This window comes from Chinchilla lanigera, unplaced genomic scaffold (genome assembly GCF_000276665.1).
Source record: "Chinchilla lanigera isolate Chin_1 unplaced genomic scaffold, ChiLan1.0 scaffold00011, whole genome shotgun sequence".
NCBI lineage: Eukaryota > Metazoa > Chordata > Mammalia > Rodentia > Chinchillidae > Chinchilla > Chinchilla lanigera.
The window spans coordinates 35,321,638-35,340,494 of record NW_004955412.1 but is presented as its reverse complement, the minus strand read 5'-3'; the positions used below and the strand labels follow the sequence as shown (position 1 = coordinate 35,340,494).

The window sequence follows — 18,857 nt, the reverse complement described above, 5'->3', positions numbered from 1 at the left end:
GGGAGAATGCAGCATGTAAAAGTAGGGTGGCCTGACTTCACAGGAGGGAACACAGTGGAAAAGAAGATTGCACAGACTCACCAGCCGCTGTCAGTCATTATTAATGCTTTATGTTCTGCCTCCTGGTCTGCTTTGCAGCTTCTACCCCATTGACTCACACACACAATTGTATCTTACGTTCTCCCAGCCCTTTCTCTCCATATCTGACCCACTCCTCCTCACCCATGGGGCCCAGCTCAGAAGTGCTGTTTTCTATGTGGCTCCCCAAAGTTCATGCACTGTGAGAGAGGCACCCGGTGTGGCAGCGCTCTGGCTGCTGCGGGGCCTTCTCACGGCAAGGTGGAGGGGAAGGCAAGGAACAGGGTTATGACATGTTCTGAGGTGCAGCAAAACTAGCACCATCACTGGGCTTCTCTGTCATAATCCATACCTATTCTCTGCCTCTTCACTTAAAACTTTCAAGTCTTCTTCTCTCCCTGAAAAAAAAAAACAGACTTTGAGGAAATTTCCAACTCATGCATTAATGGGAAGAACTGACGTCTTCGTCATGCCGAGCTTCTCTCTGGCTCTCCCCACACATATCAGCTACTGTCTCCGGCCGGCAAGGGTCAGCACACAACACTACCCAGGGCTGTGCTTCTGGCAAGGCTGTCCCCTAGGATGCAGTGATGCCCAGGTTGGTGTGGGGCTCTCTCAGACTGTGGGCTCCTGAGGAGGCTGCCAGTGTGAGATCCACACAATTATTCAGCTAAGCTACAGCTCAAATGGACATTTTGATCTGAATTAATTTGGTAAATTGGGAGAAAATGAACATAAGCAATAGGATATAGAAAGCAGCAATGCCACAGCATAATTACAGAAGAGGAGGAGAGAAGAAAGAAAGAGGAGGGAGGAGAGAGGGAACAGGAAGAACAGGAGGAACAGAAGGAAGACAAAGGAAGCTCGTGTGTACATTGCTCCCCTCTCTGGGCCTCAGTTCTTGCAAATGGGAGATGAATAGGAGGGACTTGTAGTCCTCAATCCCTTTGCTTTCTGAATTTCTAGCAGCCCTTTACAAGCTGTCCATGCCTACATATGCACCCTGATTAACACACTGTGGAAGGTATCATTCACAGGCCCAGATTTGTGATACAAAATATAATTTGACTTCTGCAATACTATCAATGATGAATCAAAATCCCAGACATCTGCGAAACTGGGATCTACAGAACCCTGAATGAGTTCTTAGGGCTTCTTTCTTAGTGCTGAAGCAGGACATGGGGGCAGAGGGAGGCTGAGGACCTCTTCCCATGGGCTCCTGGGCTTTGGGGCCATGGCTGGATAGCTATGGTCCTGGCCGGGAGGGAGGCTCTGGACTTGGGGTAACCTTGCAACCCCACAGTTTGCAATCAGGTCTGCAATGACACAGAGAGCCCCAGGCCCCAGAGCCATAGAAGTGAGTTCCATTCTAAGGAGGCCACCAGCTCAAACAAACAAGACAGGCATAGTGCTGGCTAAAGTAACTACATAAAATCACTAATTTCCCTCTGAGACCCAAAAGGTACAGAATTATAGGAGTTACATATGGTAGTGTCTAAACTCTAGAGGTTGTGATCAATAAGGAACCTAACCCTTTCCCAAGTCTGGAAGTACCTGAGGACATAGTAGGAAGAGGAAAGATACAGTTGGATAGATCTGAGGCCAAGTCTCAGCTCACACTCATGACCTGGGCAATACTAGACATATCATTTAACTCCTCTAGGCCTCAGTTTTTTACCTTTAAAATGGTATTTTTAGTAACATGAGTTAGTATAGGGATGGTGACTCATACATATAAGGTAATCAAGAAGTCTTATTTTCCTCCTCTCCTTCCTCCTCTCAGGAAAAAGAGTACAAAGAGACTTGATCAAAACATAATTTCTGATCCCAGCTCCTTCACCCATTAACAAGATAAATTGGATCCTCTCTTGAAGTTTTCTCTTTCTATCAGTGAAATGGGAATAATACACACAGCAAATAATGTGAGCATTCTCCATCAAATGAAAAGCATCCTGAGAAGCTAAGACTGTAAGTTTGAAGAACAGAGAAGAGAGCCTGTCTGGTGGTCCCGAGCCTGCAGCTGGGGTTGGTGGCAGCCTGCGTGGTCACTCAGTGGTAATCAGCACCCAGTTCCCATCATTACAGCAGGTTGGGCAGGCCGCCTGGGCCTGGAGAGAAGCCTTCTGTCTGTCGAAGCTAATGATGATGTTCCCATGTTAACCTTCCCCCAGGGTGTTCTCCATCACTGGGCAGCCAGGGGATGAACGATTTTTTGGCTCGGCTTTGCATCACACAGCTGGGCAGCTGCCTCTGGACTGCAACCAGGGGATGCTTTTAGGGTGATTTCTTTCACTGCAATGCTATTTCCCAGGAAAACAGCACCCTGGGTTGCAGAGTTACTCCCTCACTCTCTCACTGTCCAAAATGATTTGGTGTGGGCAACAGGGCCCTTGGGGCTGTGCACCTGGCATCTACAGCATCCTTCTCCATGCCTGCTCCCATGGAGGGCCTTGACTTCCTTTAAGATTTGATTCTTAAGGACCCTCCCTTCTGGAATTCTTCAAGTCCTGTGGCTCCTAGCAGAGGCTCAGTCTGAAGCAAATTCAGACAACGCTCCATCAGACCTCCACATGCTGAGGACCCGCAGCAGCCTAAAGACAAGCTCTAGGGCTGAGGAGGGCTATGTGAGAAAGTGAAGTCAGGGCCTAGATGCCACCAGCTGTGGGACAGAGGCCCTGTTGGGCTAGGACACTCCTGAATTTTGAGTTCCTCTACTTCAGTGACCATATTTCCTAAATCAAAATTTGAAAGTGGTGTCACAAAGAATCCATTTTAATCAGAATAAATAACACTGTCATGAGAAATCAACAGAACCTTATAAAACCCAACACCTCCAACTACACACTTGGAAAGAGTTTCTAGAAGGAACTGTGGGGGGCTTTGAGGGGTCTGTAAAGTGCCAATCCTAGACAAGCTGGCCAGGTGCTCTGCAAGCACGTGCACTGTATTGTGACTACAGGGCCCTGCACAGGGCTCCAGGTAACCTTGATGTCAGCCCCATAGCAATAGGACCTCAAAGGGCTACAGACCTCATAGCCACCCTTCACGATGCACCAGAGGCTCTGTGGAGAGAACAGACTTCTTTCGTTTTCCTCAGGTCCCACTCAATTGACTGAACCTACTAGATTTCCTAGCTGAAGGTCCACTTAAGAGGGTAAACACATGAGTACTGCTGGGGCCCTCAGAACCAAGGGGCCATAGCCAGGCTTCTCCAAAGGCAACCTTCCTCTCCTTCCAGAAGGAGAAAGCACTAACTTGCCTCTTGAACAAATAGTATTTGTTACTAACTCTCTTTGTGGTTTTGTTCTTTGTACAAGCTTGATTGGGAAGAAAAAATAATCTTCTTGCATTCTTCAGATATCATCCCTTAATCCTGCTGTGAAGAGCTGCAGTTTACTTGGAGGGGCTCTGGAAGAATGAATTTGCCTTGGGCTCCAAGCAGGACATTTTACTGTCCTGCTTGCCTGCTGGGTGCAGGGAGGGCAGGGAAGTTCTGTCCACTGCTTCTGCAGATCCTCACTCCAGCATCTTCATGGGTGGAGCTCAGTCAGACAGATACCCAGGAGAAGGAATATTTCATTTGGAACTAAAGATGCTCTCGCCCCGCCTGAGGCTGGGGTAGGGGTTATGTGGAGCTACAGACCCTGCTTATCACATACATGGCAGCAGCTCATCCTCACAGTCAGTCCCTACTTCTGTTCCTGCTCTAGGACCAGCACCGCCATTCGTCCCTACCCCCAGTTCATTCAGCAGATCCTGCCTCACAGCTGCTGGCCTCCCTGCAACAGCTGCCTTGAGTTAGAGCTTCTTCTGTGGTCATCTGCCACCTTTAGCCTGCCTCCACCTTGACGAAGCCCTCTGTGATCCACTAGCCTGCTTCCCTGCTGCTGTATCTTGCTCTGACAGCTGTCCTGTGTCCCCAGACCCCTGACCCACATCCCAATGCATGTGCTACCAGGTAGACCTCAGGCTGAAGGGGCCTCAGTTTCAGAGTCTTCTCAGTTCTCTTCAAATGGTACTAAACACATCGCCATGCCTAATTTACCTTAGGGTCAAAGTTCTTTATGACAGGGATGCTACACTGACCCTGCAGAATATTGAGAAGTAATGGAGTTTACCTACAGCCACACATGTAAATCACAGACATTTAGAGTTAGTGAGAAACTTAGATCTAGCTAATATCACCCAAGCATTCATTTTGGTATTAAAAAGATTCAAGTCCAGAGCAGGGAAGTAGTTTCCAGTGGTCACACAGCAACCCAACCACTTATAAAAAAAAAAAAAAAGCAATACTTAGTCCTCTACACCTGATGGGAGTGGAGGTGGCCATGGATTCGTCCCATAGGGAATGAAGCAGGAACAGGACTCAATGGCTGGCTCAGCAGCAAGAAAATGAAAGAACCCTGGGATGATGGCACCTTCTCTGGCCCCTCTGAGCTCTGTGTGGATAGAACTTAGGGTGCAAGAAATAAAAGCAAGATTCTGAAAATATGTGGCTCATGTCCCTTCATCCAGCCATCTCCATCAAGAGCTGGTACAAGCCTGTTTCCAATCTCTTCCATGCACTTAGCTCAGTTCCTGTGGACCAACTACATGTCACCAAAGAACCTACCAGCTAAGACAAACAAAATTTCTAAACCCTCTCAGAATGGAGCCAGAAGACAAGCTAGGGAGGAGCGATCTCTCCTCAGCAATCAGGGCTGCCTGTCCAACCCCATACAGAGCTGCACTCCTGTGAGAGAAGATGCAAGAAAGACAGGCCAGGCTGAAGGGGCACCTGTGCTTCTGACCCTATCCTTGTGAGGGGCCTGAGACCCAGGTACCTGATGGCTGTGCTAGCTTTAATAGGGCTCTGGACAGAGGGAATCTGAGGCCCCGCACCAGAAAAAAGATCGAGCTCAAACCGCAGCTTGCACTGAAGAGCTAAGTGGCACGTAATTCAGTTAAAGGAAAAGGAAGCAAACCTCATCACAACAGTCGAAAACACGAAAACAACAAATAAACAGCTGCTTTGAGTCAGCAACAAGGAGGCCAATTTGATCCTTGCAGAAAGAAAAATGCTATCTTGCATGTGCCTGTGGTGCCTTCGTGTGTGTGCAGGGAGGGGCAGCGCGCTTCAAGAAGCTGCAGCTGCGAGCAGTTTAGAGAGCAGCTTTCACCAAGTTCCTGGAGCAATTTGCTAAATTAAAACTACACCATCCACAGCAGCAGACTCAGCCAAGTTTCAGTAGGAACAAGCTGTGCCTATCGCGGTCCTACCATACTCACTCCACCTGCTGTGTTGGGCTGTCAGGGGGACATTTGCACTTTGAGAACCCAGAGTCCAGAGCTGATAGATGCATCACACAAAAGAAGACACAAAGGAAGCGCTTTTCTACCCAGTGCATAGTAGGCAGACAGTACTATAGCACCAGCCACCAGCATAAAATTAGGATCTCTGGGCCCTTCTCCAGACTGCACACATCAAACCTCTGAGGGTCTCATGAGTCTGTGTTTTAGCAGGTTACTCCTCTGCACATGAAAGTTGGTAATGTATTATCTTTAACATAACCAGTTAACTATTGCCATAATAATTCTGCATAACAAGCATAAACTCACAAAATCTCCGTGGTGTGAAACAACAGCCATTTGTTCTCACCAGAAGCAACTCAACCTCCAGCTGCAGGTCTAGAAGTGGTAGGGGTGGCAGAGGGCAGTGAGGACCCCATGGCGTCTCTTGAGGCCCAGTGTGAGATCAGACTCATTCTTAGCTCCACTCCTTTCTAATGTCTACAGGAAGCTAAACAGACAGGCCAAGGCTGAAGGCAGAGAAACAACAAACTGCCAACAAGACTGTGACAAGGGCACAGATTCATGGAGGGGTGAAGAACTGGAGCCATGTGATGCTCACAATTTATTGTTTTATCAACAAAAAAGCCCCACTTGTCAATTATCTTAACTGTAAAATGGATACATAGTAAGCCTTGCCCTTGTGTAGTTCACAAAGTAGTGGAAGCCTATAATGAATTAATGTGTTTGACAGTGGTGTCTAATCTGTGCCCAGTAGCTGATAGGACTGTCACACCTATAGCAGGAGTTCCAAAAAGCAGAGTGACGTAGACAGGTGGCTTATGTTCTGCTGGGTTCTCTGGATCCACACTGGGCAACTGGGCTAGACACTACCACTATTGTTATTAGGTCACTCTCCCTGCTCAGAGACACTCAGCATAGATAGGACCACAAATGGAGGCCATCTTGTGTGGACCCTTCCTATTGGAGACCACAGTGATATTTCTTTTTTATTTTAAAGGGAATAAAAAAATAACAAAATAACAACATATAAAATGATAATAATGAAACAATAAAACAATAAAAATGATACAGGGTTTCAAAACAAAATGATAGGAATTAACAGTGGCTATTATGTTACATATTGTGATCATCAATGAAGTTGCTCAGATTACCAGATGTAAGAATGCAAGATTGATCAAACCATTAAAGAGAATGAAAAATAATTTTAAAAAATTAGTAATGATACAGAGCTTCATTACACAAGATGGTGGTAATTCACCAATGGTTGTTATATTGCATATTGTTGTCTTCAAATTAGTTGTTCAGATTACCAGATATAAGCCTGCAAAATTGGTCAAAAAAATTTAAGCATTAACTGTTCCTTTCAATAAACCAATAGACATTAGCAGTACAATTATCCCAGCTATTCTTCTATATACACATTTTCCCTTCCTTCTTTCTTTATTTTTCTCCTTTCCCTCATCCCAGTTGTTCCTTCTCTTTGAACAATTTCTAAACACCCCACCATGCAGGCTTTTCACTGTCATGCATTAAGCCCAGCTTTCTGTGTACTCACTCACAGGATATCTGTGTCCAGTCAGCATGACATACTGCCCATCATTTGGGCTGCAGGGATGATGGATCCTGGCTGGTCAGCAGTTACATCCTGAACACTGGGCTTTTGGTGAAGGCCTGCTATGTCTGACAAATTTGATTTATCTCCCCACATTCGGCTCTGAAGAGCTCTGCCTAGTACCTCAATACCACAAACAGACTCTGTGGTGCCTCTGACCCAACACCTTGCCCATAGTAGGCCAGTGATATGGGACCGCAGCTCAGCTCTACCCATCCCTGCCCACAGCACCGTGGTATGTTACTGGGCCACTCTAGACTAGCACCCACTCACCTGAAAGGGCATGCACACTGGCAAGGAGAACCTCGGGTGCCTCAATTACTCCCACTGTTCACTCACCCCTGGCGCCCGGCCTTCCTTCTTCCTCTGGACACCTGAGATTCCACTATTCTTGTGTGGCTGTGGTCTCATGGGTGTCAGTCCTGAGTGCTGCTTCTCACAGAAGTGATGTGGCCTGAAGCCCTCTCCTCCCCAAAGCCCTTCACCCCAATGACAATGATGGGTCTGTGGAGCCCCAAGGCCCTGCTCAGGGTAGGCATCAATGAGAATAGTTTACATAGGTAAGATGCTCATCTCCCTGGGATTGAGGGAAGGCAACAAAACAGCATACTTTTTGTACTTTTCCCAATATATGTCTGAGCAGGACATTTTTGTCAGTCTTATCTAGGAGCTTTTTAAATCTCCAGGCTTAAGCATTTGGCAAATGAAGAAAAATTTGCCGTATTATTTCTTTATTTGTTGCATCTCCTTCTGTTCACTTTTCTCCTACCATTTATAGAATATGTCCTCCAAATACCTTACTTTTGCTTATAATTTTCAACTCTGTTCTTTGCTCTATATTGAGCTCATGTATTTCACCTGGTCTTATAAGCCATTGATTTGGTTCTCAATATTTGCAATTTCCTTTAATTTGGCCACTGAATTTCCGAATTTGGAAACAGGAAGTACCTATTATGCCATCACTTAACCTTCCCTAGTGCTCCATTTTGGCATCCATGGCAGCAGTAGTTCCTGCTCTATGTCCTCCAGGAGAGGCAGACACTCCGGGTGTTTCGAATGTACTTCTCTCCTGCTGAGTGGTCCCCTTTGGCACATTTTGATTTTCCCTCACTGGGCCTGCATGAGCACATTCAGCTGTGGTGATGAGCCCTGCTAGTAAGCCTTCCTCCACCAAGGCACCTGGAGGAAGCTACTCTGCTTCTAGCCATCACGAGTGGAGCTAGCCCTCCCCCAACTTCAGAGGTGAAGAGGGCTCAGCTCACCCCAACAACTTCCCTCAGTGTCTCTGTCCCCAGGGCAACCTGCTGTATCCAACTGTTAGAATCGTTCCTGAGGTATCTAATATCATCTCAGACGCAATGTCTAAAACAGAGCATTTGGTTTTCCTAAGAAATTTGATTCTCACCTCCACTATTGCATTCCTTCTTCAATCCACAATCTTAGGAGTCACCTTTGAATCCCCAGCCCCCTCCTTAAGCACATGCAGAACCCACCAATCCTTCCTAGCTGTCCCAGGTCTAGTTACCTCACTGTGCACCCAAATATGTGCTGTGTCTGCAGTGGTCGGAGTTTATTAGGATGTATAGTCGTGGATTTGGACCTCTTCATTTATTCAGACATTTATACTGCAGTGGGGATACACTAAGTACCTACTGTATGCAAGCCCTGGGACAGATGCTTAGGAAGTAATGGTAAGGAGATGGTACCCTGTGCCCCAAAGATGCTTATTGTAGACGTGGGGAAACATTAAGGAAACAGAAAGTGACATATAGAGGGCAGATTACCACACTGGGGTAAGAACTGACTGCTGTGGGAATAGGAATGATGCCCATTTTCTCTGACACCTGTAAAGGGATCCCATTCCTTCTCCCTTCCCTCTGTCTTAATTATCTCTTCCTCTCCAACAGGAGTCCCTCACAGCCTTACATTCATTCTGTCTCTACTCTCCACCCCTCCTGATAGCTGCCTCCTTCCTCTTATACTTCAGTTCAGTCTTATCCCTTCTTCCTAGGCAGGAGCTACAAAACCCTCCTATTTTTGTATGACTTTTTTTATCAGTGCACATTAGTTACACAGACCAGTGTGTTTCACTTTGGCATACTCCCGCATGCATACATCATACTTTGTTCACGCTCCCACTCCCCCTTCTTTCCCTCTCCCCTGGCCCCCTTCCTCTTTTCTCTAGTCTCCTCCCATCTCTTTCAAAACCCTCCTGTTCTTAACCATAGGGAGCATCATGAGAAGACCCATCCCTCCGTGTTCCTGCCTCCCAAAGCATCCAGGGACCATGTTTTTACCACCTCTCTTACCCTCTCCTACTTCCAATATCTGGGAGATGGAGTTTAAGAGGAAAAGATCCTAGCTCAGCATATCTTCATGTGCACAGTTCTGAAAGCTGTATGACTGCAGGCAACTCTCCAGACATTTCTCAGCCTCAGTTTCCTATTCTGTAAAACAAACAAAGTGAGACAAGATTCCTCTGGAAGAGGTCTCATCCGGATTTGATATCCTCTGAACTTAAGAAACTTGTTTACCATGTTCTTAATAAAATGAGTTTTATCTTGGTGAAGAGAAATCAAAAGATGAGCAGCTGCTGCCTTCAAACAGACCCTGTCTGTGCTGGTGGCCTCCACTGCTCCAAGTGAGTTTGATGGACCAGTGGCATCTACATGCCTGAACCCTCCTAGAGATGGAGGCTCCAGGGCTATGCGTCCAAGGCTGTACTTCTCTGGAATTCATCAGAATCAGGAGATTCCCAAGTGCATTAAATTTGAGGGCACTGCCCCAGAGGACAAGGCCCCATGAGTCCAAGAGCAGCAAGTCTTAGTTTCCAGAGGAGGAAATTTCCACCCAATAGAGCAGTGGAACTGGACATCTGAAGGGTGGTGGGGCCTGTGCAGCTGCATGGAAACAGAACTGGGACCAGCACTTAGCAAAGCTACGCAGGAGGACTGGAGCCATGGCCCTCAAATTCCTTCTCACTCACATTCCTGCCCATTGCCTCAGTTTCATGCAGGGAGACAGAGGAACCAAAATACACTTACACTCATCTACACGGCTGCTTTGAGAGAACACTGCTGGGGTGCGTGCAGTGGTGGAAGTGGGCAGCCACAGTAAAGCAGAGAAGAGTGGCAGAGCATGGTGGTGATTCGATCTCCTTTTCCCCAGGGCTGTTTCTGTGAAGGCCGCTGGGTGTACTCCAGGCTGGGAACCTCCTCCCTGCTGGACTGCACAGGCTCTCTCTCCCTTCCTGGTCAAGGGCCTGGACTCCCAATTTAGAAGCTAATTCTCGTTCAAATTAGTCCATCTTGCAGATAGAATTAGAAGCTGGGCGATGATTTGGAAAATACAATCAATTTAGTCCAATTGTTCTTGCATGTCAGCTTTGTCCAATAATGAAGAATTTTCTCCTCAGGCTCTGGTCCTGACAAGGTGCCATTATCCACGGGAGTCAAAGGAGTTGGCTCAAACATGACACTGCAGTGGGTGGAAGGCTGCTTTCAACCCCAGGGGAGGCACTCAGGCCAGGCCTAGGAAGGAGTTAGGATAGGGAATAGGGTGACCAGATTCTGCTGCTGGAGGAAAACTTGACCAGAGCATGACAATACATCTCTGCAATGTCAGACATAGAAGGGCCCGTGTCCACACAATGCACTGATCTTGGTCTCAGTTTCCTAAGATATGACCCACCTGCCCATCTTGTGGGGTTATGACTAGGAACACTGTCTTGGTTACTTTTTTCTCATTGCTGAGACAAAATATCTGACACCTAGATTTAAGGAAGAAAATGTTTATTTAGCTCACAGTCTGTGGAGGTTTCAGTCCATACTTGGCTGGCTCTGAGGCATAGTGGCACATGGCAGAGGGAAACTGTTCAGGGCAGTGGAAGATAGCAAAGGCAACAAGAACAAAACTGGAGGAGCAGTGAGGGAGTGGAGACAGGCAGCCTCTTCCACTCCCACACATATGCAAACTATCCCCCCAAGAGCAGTGTAGCACTCACAACCATGAATCGAAACTCTAAAAGCCCACCCCAAGACTGCATGTGGCTTTGGGGGGACACTCAGACATAAACCATAACAAACACACAAACAATACAGTTCATGTGAAACCACATTCATTCATTTGAATAAACATATATAAGATCTGATATTTGCTAGGCATCAGGCATGTGCCAAACATTGCAATAGGTGGCAGAACTGCTTTGGCAGACAAAACATAGCCTGAACTTCCATGGAACTCCTGTAACATTATACACAGATGATAAATAGTAGGACCTATGGGGATGGCAGTGGTGGCAATGGTGACAATGTTGGCAGTGGCAGTGATAGGGTGGTAATGACAGGCACTCACCCAGAAGCCACTGTTAGCTAGCAACTGATTTTTAATGCATAGTGAAAGATTGTTCCTCTCATTGCTCATCTGGGCTCTGAGCTAAGATTAAAATGCTTTTGTATGAAGCAAACAATATGCATATTTTATGAAATACATTTCTCTGACTGTTTAATTGTGGTATCTTCAAGAGAGGCATAGAGATACTCCATTCACTGGGGTGAATGGACAAGATTTCAGTCTTCAGCCACAGAGGCCCTGGCCACTACTGCATACTGGCTTTCCAGGCATGCTGGACTCAGCATACGCATGAGGTCTGGGCATTTCAAGGTGGCCTGGGCAGTTCCTTTCCTCCCTGGGCCTCAGTGTGCCCTGCTGGAAAGTTAGTGTCCACTCTTCTGTTACTTAAATTTTCCCATGCCTAGTTTATCACAAATAAATCCGCTAAGGTTTATGAAGATGGTAGTGGTTTACCAGAGAATAAAGACACATGTCCTTAGGAAAGCTGCCCTAGAGCTGCATGCTGTGCTTCCAGAGCCCACTCCAGTAGTCTTCCCAAGTGTGCACATGTCAAGACATCTTGCCTAGTTTCAACAGAACACTGATAATCCGGAACCTGGGACTCCTTTTCCAGCATCAGAGTTAAACTCTTGGGAATCCTGTTTTCAAGTTGTGCTAGTTGTGCCTCCCTCATATAGAGATGGTTTAACTTAATGTAAGGAACCCACTGGGCCAGGACTTCACCATTCCTCCTCTATCCAAGCACATGCCATCAACCCCACAGAAAATTGCCTTTATCTCACTGTGTTGCATCTCTGTAGTTGTCCCTTTTTCCTATTAGAATGTAAGCTCATGGCAGGCTAAGTAAATGTACTTCCCAGTACATCATCTGCAAAGAATAAATGAGGGAGAGGACTAAAAAGGAAGAGTTGAAAGGAGAACACACAGAACTATTGATCTTTAAATACATATTATAGAAGTTGAAGGGATCTTAGAAATTTAGATACTACCTAATTCCTAGAAATCAGTCTCCCCTACCTCTCTCTCTCTCACACACACACACACACACATACCACAAGTTATTCCACTATCCTCCCACCCACTCCAGGTAGACATCACCAATGGTCACAGTGCTCCATCCTGTTCATCTCAAATATGACTGCAGAACATTTCACAGCACTTTACACACCTACAAACAATGTACTGAAGTTGGCAAGGTAAGATTGATTTGCTGTTCCCAATCCAGCTCAATCCCCTCATTTGGAATGTAGGCCTTCAGCCTTTGCCAGTCCTCTCTGAATACAGTTTGCATTTGTATGCCTTCTGTACAGGTCACTTTAAAGACGATCCTGTCTTTTTCAAAGAAACACAAGTACCAGGCCTGGAAAAGTCTCCACGTGGGTAGCAGCCTGGCTTCCACAATGCGGTGGTCTCCTGCCAAGCCCAAGTTGGCCTTCCATATCCTGACTCTGCTTCTGTCCAGATGCAAGAGCATATGCCGCTCATGAGTGGTGCTGGCCTCGGTGCTGAAACATGGGCATGCGTATGTGAGGCTGTGAAACCTGTATTACTGAGGATTTAGGGTGTTTGCTTTGCTGAATGGGGGATTAGAGACCAGAAAGCCCAAAATGACCATCCATTTGCAGAAAAAGGAGCTAGAGAATTAGAACTTTCAGATATGTCATCAAACCCAGGGGGCCCTATTAAAGCTCTCCCTAACACTGCAGACCCTTTATCCCTCACTAGGCTGTGTGAGGACCGATGACCAGCTTCCCCACAGAGACTTTGATTGCTCCCAGTGAGGAAGCAGCCACCAAATAAGATGTGATTTTCCCAGTTGTGGGCATGACTACAGCCACTGAGGCCCAGGGCAACTGTCTGGGTAGTTAGCCCAGAAGTGCCACCTCTGGGATCTCAGGAAAGTGCCAGCCACTTTGTAATTTCCTGAGGGTACTGTCCAGACTTTCAAGTGGACTTGATCCACCATGTATTACTGATGTATGAGGAAGGAAATCTTTACCCCCAGCATTCAACACTCTTTCCACTCATGAGTCCATCTTTCTTCTTTCCCACTTTCCAGAAATCCTGAGATGAGTTTATCTCATGAAGCCTACAGAGAAATGCTATTTGGCCTTGTCAGGATCCCAGCAACAGTGACCTATCAGGGAGTATGCAGTGTGATTCCGTCTTCCTGTCTGGCTTAACACATGGTTCAGGTTACTTGCAGGTTGAGGAAAGAACATCCAGACCCACTGGATTAGTATCCTCTCCCAGTGCCAGTCACACTCTAGGCCTCAGAAAAAAAGAGAAAGAGAAAAAGAAAGAAAGAAAAATAAAGAATAAGCCAGAAGATACTTGAGAGGGAGGTGCAAGACCTGCTTCCTCCTTCCAACATACTGAGTCTTTTCTCAAACATTTTATTACTAAATTTATCTTTCAGAATGTACCTTATCACCCCAGATATCTTAGACGTGTTTGCACCTCTTACAGTCTTCTCCTCTTCCTCTTCATCTCCCCAAAAGTCACTATAGCCCAGACTTTTTTTAAGTGATAACAAAAAATATTTGGAGGCTACTTCCCACTGCTTGCCCTTCCTTCTCTCCCAGATTTTGTCCCTGCAGCAACCCTGGCCCAGGTCCCCACAAGCCTCCCAACAACCTGGCTTCTGCCTGCCTCCTCCTTCCCTCAGAAGCATGCAGTGGCAGGCACATGGGAAAAGGGCAGATGACGAAACTGAGACACAGATACCTGGAGCCTGAGAGACTGGAAGTTCTCAGGACTGAAAGCAGGAGCTAGTCATTCATTTCTGTATTTTCAGCCAAAGTAACTTCAGAGAAATGGGGATGGGTGAATGAAGAAGTAAAAAAAATGAAACCAAAGCACCTGAGAGGGAAGCCTCTGACCTTGTTGGTCATGTCTTCCAAATACAGAAAAGAAGTGTGAAGAGTCTATGTTTGCCCCTGCACCTTGGCTGTAGAAGGGAGTTAGGAAATTCAACAACTACATCCATCATATTTATTGAACAGCTTCCCTCTAGAAGACACCAGTGCATGAGGCCAATCCTGCACACACATCCTCGCACTGTGACAAGAGAATGTCCTCTCACACAGGCACACTCCATCCTTGCTCACCACACACCAGCCTCACGGTGCCACTGCTGTCCACTGGCCTGGGTTCCACTCTGCTAGCACCACAAACCACTGGCCCTTCTTCAGGCCTCTGCTCCAGGGTTACCTCCTTGAAGACACCTTCCCTTGGCCTCCTCCTGGGTACTCTCTCACCATAAGCTGGTTTGACACAGTCTGTCTCATTCAATATCCATGAGCATCCCGTGCATCTATCCCTGGCTCCCACCAGCAATCAGTCCCCAGAGAACACTCAGCTGAGGAGCCGAGTCTGGAACTCAGTCACCTGAAGGCCAATTTTGTCATTTACTGAACACATGACCTTGATTAAGTTACCTAAATGCTATGCCCCAGATTGCTGACCTACAAAATGGAAACTATAATAGAAATTTACCATCCCTGATACCTCCTAAATAACCCCTTACATTATCTTTACATTGTGAAATCAGTTAACATGCATAGAGACTTAGGACAACATCAGGCATATACAGAGGACCCCATCAAAGTTAACTGTTCTAGTGGCTGTTCTCTCTCTCTCCCTCCCCTCCCCTCCTGCCCCTGCATATGACAGGAGTTCAATATATATTTGGAAATAAATAGATGCATGCACATACAAAGAGCCCACAGAGATGTCCAGAATTCAGTACTATGGGATTCAGAGGAAATTGGTTCACTGCCTGGGATCCCTGAAGGTCAGGGGAGGCTACGAAAGAGCAAGAGCCTCAGAGCCTGATTGGAAGGAGCTCCAGGGAATCTGGAAGAGTGGGCTCTGCAAGGGACAACTGGGTTCCTCACACATCCCCAAAAGGCTGGAGGACATCCCAGCCTTGCCCCAGAAATGCCCCCTCTGAGGTACAGGGCTCTGCTCCTCTTGAGCCACCCTCAGCCACAGAAAGCAAAGCACAGGAACCATTAAATGACACCACAATCCACAGCCACACTCCTGCACCCTTCCAGGGGCCAGAGTACTGAGAGGAGGCAGCAGGCAGGGAAAGAGGCAGGACAGCAAAGGACCTCAGAGTCCCTGCAACCAAATAGCCATCTCCAGTTTGCCATGGGCAAACAAGGATGTGCCAAGATCCAAAGCTCAGAGCAAAGGCCTCTCTATAAAAGATTCAGAGGCCCAAACTCAGCCACCCACACATGTACCACCATGCAGAGCCAGAGCAGGAGTGGGTCCTCAGAGTCACCCCACTGTGGAGGTAGGGGACAGTGTTTCTAGTGTCCCCTGTGGTGCCTGTTATGTTCTCCTATGTGAGCACCTGTGTCCCCTGGGCAATGGCAGCTGACTGCCTGCACTGCACGATGGTGGACTCCTCCTTGGGCCTTTCTGTTCTCATCAGCAAAGTCCTGGCTGTGGACTCCCTGTGGAGGAACAAGGATGTTGGAGCTCCCTAAAAGCGAAGGCATAGCAAACACATTGCTCATACGGCAGCCTGGGGGCTGGGGCTGTGCACAGGCACAGGCAGCTCAGCTGTGACTCCCTGGGGCACTCAGCCCAGGAAGACTGGCCTGGAAAGGAACATCACAAGCCTGGATGAGGCCAAAACTCTCAGTGAAAGAGGGGCCAAGGCAGACAGAACCAGCTAGAGGAACCTTAACTGATAAGAATGAACTAATTGTTATTCCTATTAAATTAGGGCACAGGTGATTCGGAGAAAACCCATAGACCCTCCCAAATATTTTGCCCATTTTGCATTGCAGATGATGCTTTTATGGGACCCTTCTGGGACTCAGGTTATGGGAATCAGGCCAGGACCAGAGTAGGGGCAGGGCTCCCATCCTGCTTAACTACAAATTGAACACATCACGGCTTGTCCCAGAGGACAGACCCAGGTTTTGCATACTAAATATACTGGTGCTAGGCTTTGGAGGCCTCTGAGAAGAGGGGCTCACTCACGGCAGAGAAAGAAGAAGGAGGGAAAGATGGGTTATTCAGGAGCATCTGGAGGCTGCTCCAGATGTTTGGCTCAAGAGCCAAGTAGGGGGACTGTACTAAATCCAGATGCGGAATGGATTTCCCTAGACTTGCAGAGATCAAGCAGAGATAAAGAGAAAAGGAGTAAGGCAGCAGGCCTGGTGGGGTGGGAACTGTTGCCAGTGTGCACAGGTGGGGGCGGATGTGTGTATGTGTGTGCATTTATATGTGCACACGAGCTATAGAATAGGACATTCATAGGTATTAGTTTGGGTACATTCACATGTGTATCTACCTCCATGTGTATGCTTTGTGTCTACATAGACTGTGTGTGTGTGTGTGTGTGTGTGTGTGTATGTGTGTGTATCCATGCACTTGGGCTGTCGCCAAACTTCCCACAGAAACAAATGGCAGACTATTGTCTTTTTACTAAGCCTTTTCATGCTAATTTAAATCTCACATTATTCTTTTAAGTTGGCTTTAAAAATTAATATTAAAAAATTCCATAAACAGAGCCTGGGGCTAAATTGCAAGACAGGTCCCTAGAAAGGGGTTTTATTACCACTATTGTTCTTCCATGATTAGTGAGATGAAGCCTGCTACCCTTCCTGCTCCAGCTGCTTGAGCTCCCATGAGCTGGAGAGAGGGCATTCACAGAACACCTGCAGACAGTACCCCAAGGCCACAGCTTCTCAGGACCAGGGGATCCACTTAGTGTGACCCTTATTCTTTGATTGGAGAGACAGACAAAAAGACCATGGCTGTCATGTGGCTGGTATCTTCAGAACTGGCTGGAACCCAGGCCTCCTCACTGCCACTGTCCCTGAGTTCACCACTCAGGAGCTGGCTCCTATGTTGGGGGAAGACAGATGGATGTGATCACATATGGATGGGCTCCTCCGTGGGCCTGCTTCCTGTTTGTAAAACTTAAGGCTGGACCTACAGTCTACAAGGTCGTCACTCCCCAACTTTTGGTGACTCTGTATGTGGTTCCAGCTGGCTCGAGAAGGAAGAGACAGCGCCCCTGGGCCTGGCCTCTTCTCTGCACTCTCCAATGCTCGGTTTTCCTGCTCTTGTACTGCCCTCCAATCGGTGTGGAGTCAGGGAGAACCAAAGTATGCATGGAAGGAAATATTAGAGGGAAAACCCCGTTCCAGGAAAGGTTCTCTTAGCAAAGTCTAAAGGAGCCTGGGCCATCCCACCAGGAGAAGGAAAAAGTACAGCAGAGCTTGCTGTGATCCATGCTTTATTAAAAGAAGGAACATTTTATCCTAGACTGCAGCAGGAGGTGCTCAGGTTAGCTCTGGAGGGACTTCCTTGCTGTTGAGAAGAATTGTGCCCAGGAAGGGCGAAAGAGGAAGGGCAGCTGTCCTTAGAGATCGCGTTTAATTATATTCGGAATGTCTTTGCAGCCCCTGCCTCACCTCGAGGGCTTGACCAAAGTGGGTGATTCTGGAGCCCTTACCCTACTCATTGCACCACACATGTCCCATAAAAGGACCAGGGTGGCTTCGTGCTACGGGGACAGAGGTGACGCAGAGAGGTCTCGGCCCACAGAAGGCGCTGACACCCGACATGAGCTGGGGTGGCCCTGACGACAGGTGTCCTGGGGGACCAGGTCTGATGTAGACCTTTGGAGTTTAAGTTCTGAGCCTCTGGCAAGTGGAGGAAAGTGCATTTGGAAATCTCTCCCTAGTTGACTACATGAACCCTTCCTCTGCATGCGCAAACAGCAGTGCACACTTTTGCACACATCCACCCTGACTCCCTGGCAACACAACCCACCAGCCCACACTGGCAAGGCGCGCCTGCGAAGCCTCGGCTGGCCTGCTGCCCCAGGGGCCCGCTGTGCTCCTGGGCACCCAGCGGGTGCCTCAGCCTCCTGGGCATGGCCAGAGCCCTGTCCTGGGGACACGGGAGAGGGAGGCAGGACACAGGCACTCGCAGCTAGACCCGCACCTCGAAGATGGAGCAGTGCCTGCGGACAGGGCCGCCCCTTGGCCGGAGCCTGGGAACCCCACTTCCGCCCCACACAGCAGCCGAGTACCCCGGCAAGAAACCGCGGCCTCCTCGGCCTCCTTCCACCCTAGGGCCCCTGCAGCCTGCGCGGGGCCGCACCCTCCTCGCTTTCCAGCTCTGCCTCTGGGTCCCTGAGAGCCGTCCCACAGCCGGACCGGAAACAATCGCCCTTTGAGAGCGGCTGCCAAGCTGGGCGCCAGGAGCAGCCAGGATGGAGGCGGGGTGGCCGGGGCGGGTAGGGGCCCGGGCTGCAGCTCGGAGACCGAGCGCGAGTCCAGCCCCGCCCGCAGCCCCTCCAGCGCCCGAGCGGAGCCGAGCCGGAGCCTCCGCCGGGAGGGCGCTGCGGCCGGGATGGGGCAGGTGATACCAATCTCGGGGGTCCTCCGCGCCGGCCTCCTCGCGCCCCCACCTCGGCTGGCGAGGTTGGTACCGACCGTAGCGGCGCGGTCCCCGGCAGCTCGCGTGCGGCGGGGGTGGGGGC

General features: G+C 48.4%; 1 protein-coding gene across 2 annotated transcripts in view; it reads left to right on the top strand.

Moving 5' to 3' along the window:
- The first annotated feature begins 18,621 nt into the window (after positions 1–18,621).
- Positions 18,622–18,857, top strand: part of B3gat1 (beta-1,3-glucuronyltransferase 1) — a 27,440-nt gene continuing 27,204 nt past the window's right edge. Inside the window, exon 1 of one of the 2 annotated variants that reach the window (XM_005378604.2) lies at positions 18,622–18,798. In XM_005378604.2, the coding sequence (XP_005378661.1) occupies positions 18,728–18,798 (71 nt within the window). In that variant the 5' untranslated portion in view covers positions 18,622–18,727. The remainder of the gene's footprint in view (positions 18,799–18,857) is intronic. The other variant, XM_005378606.2, reaches the window with a different exon arrangement.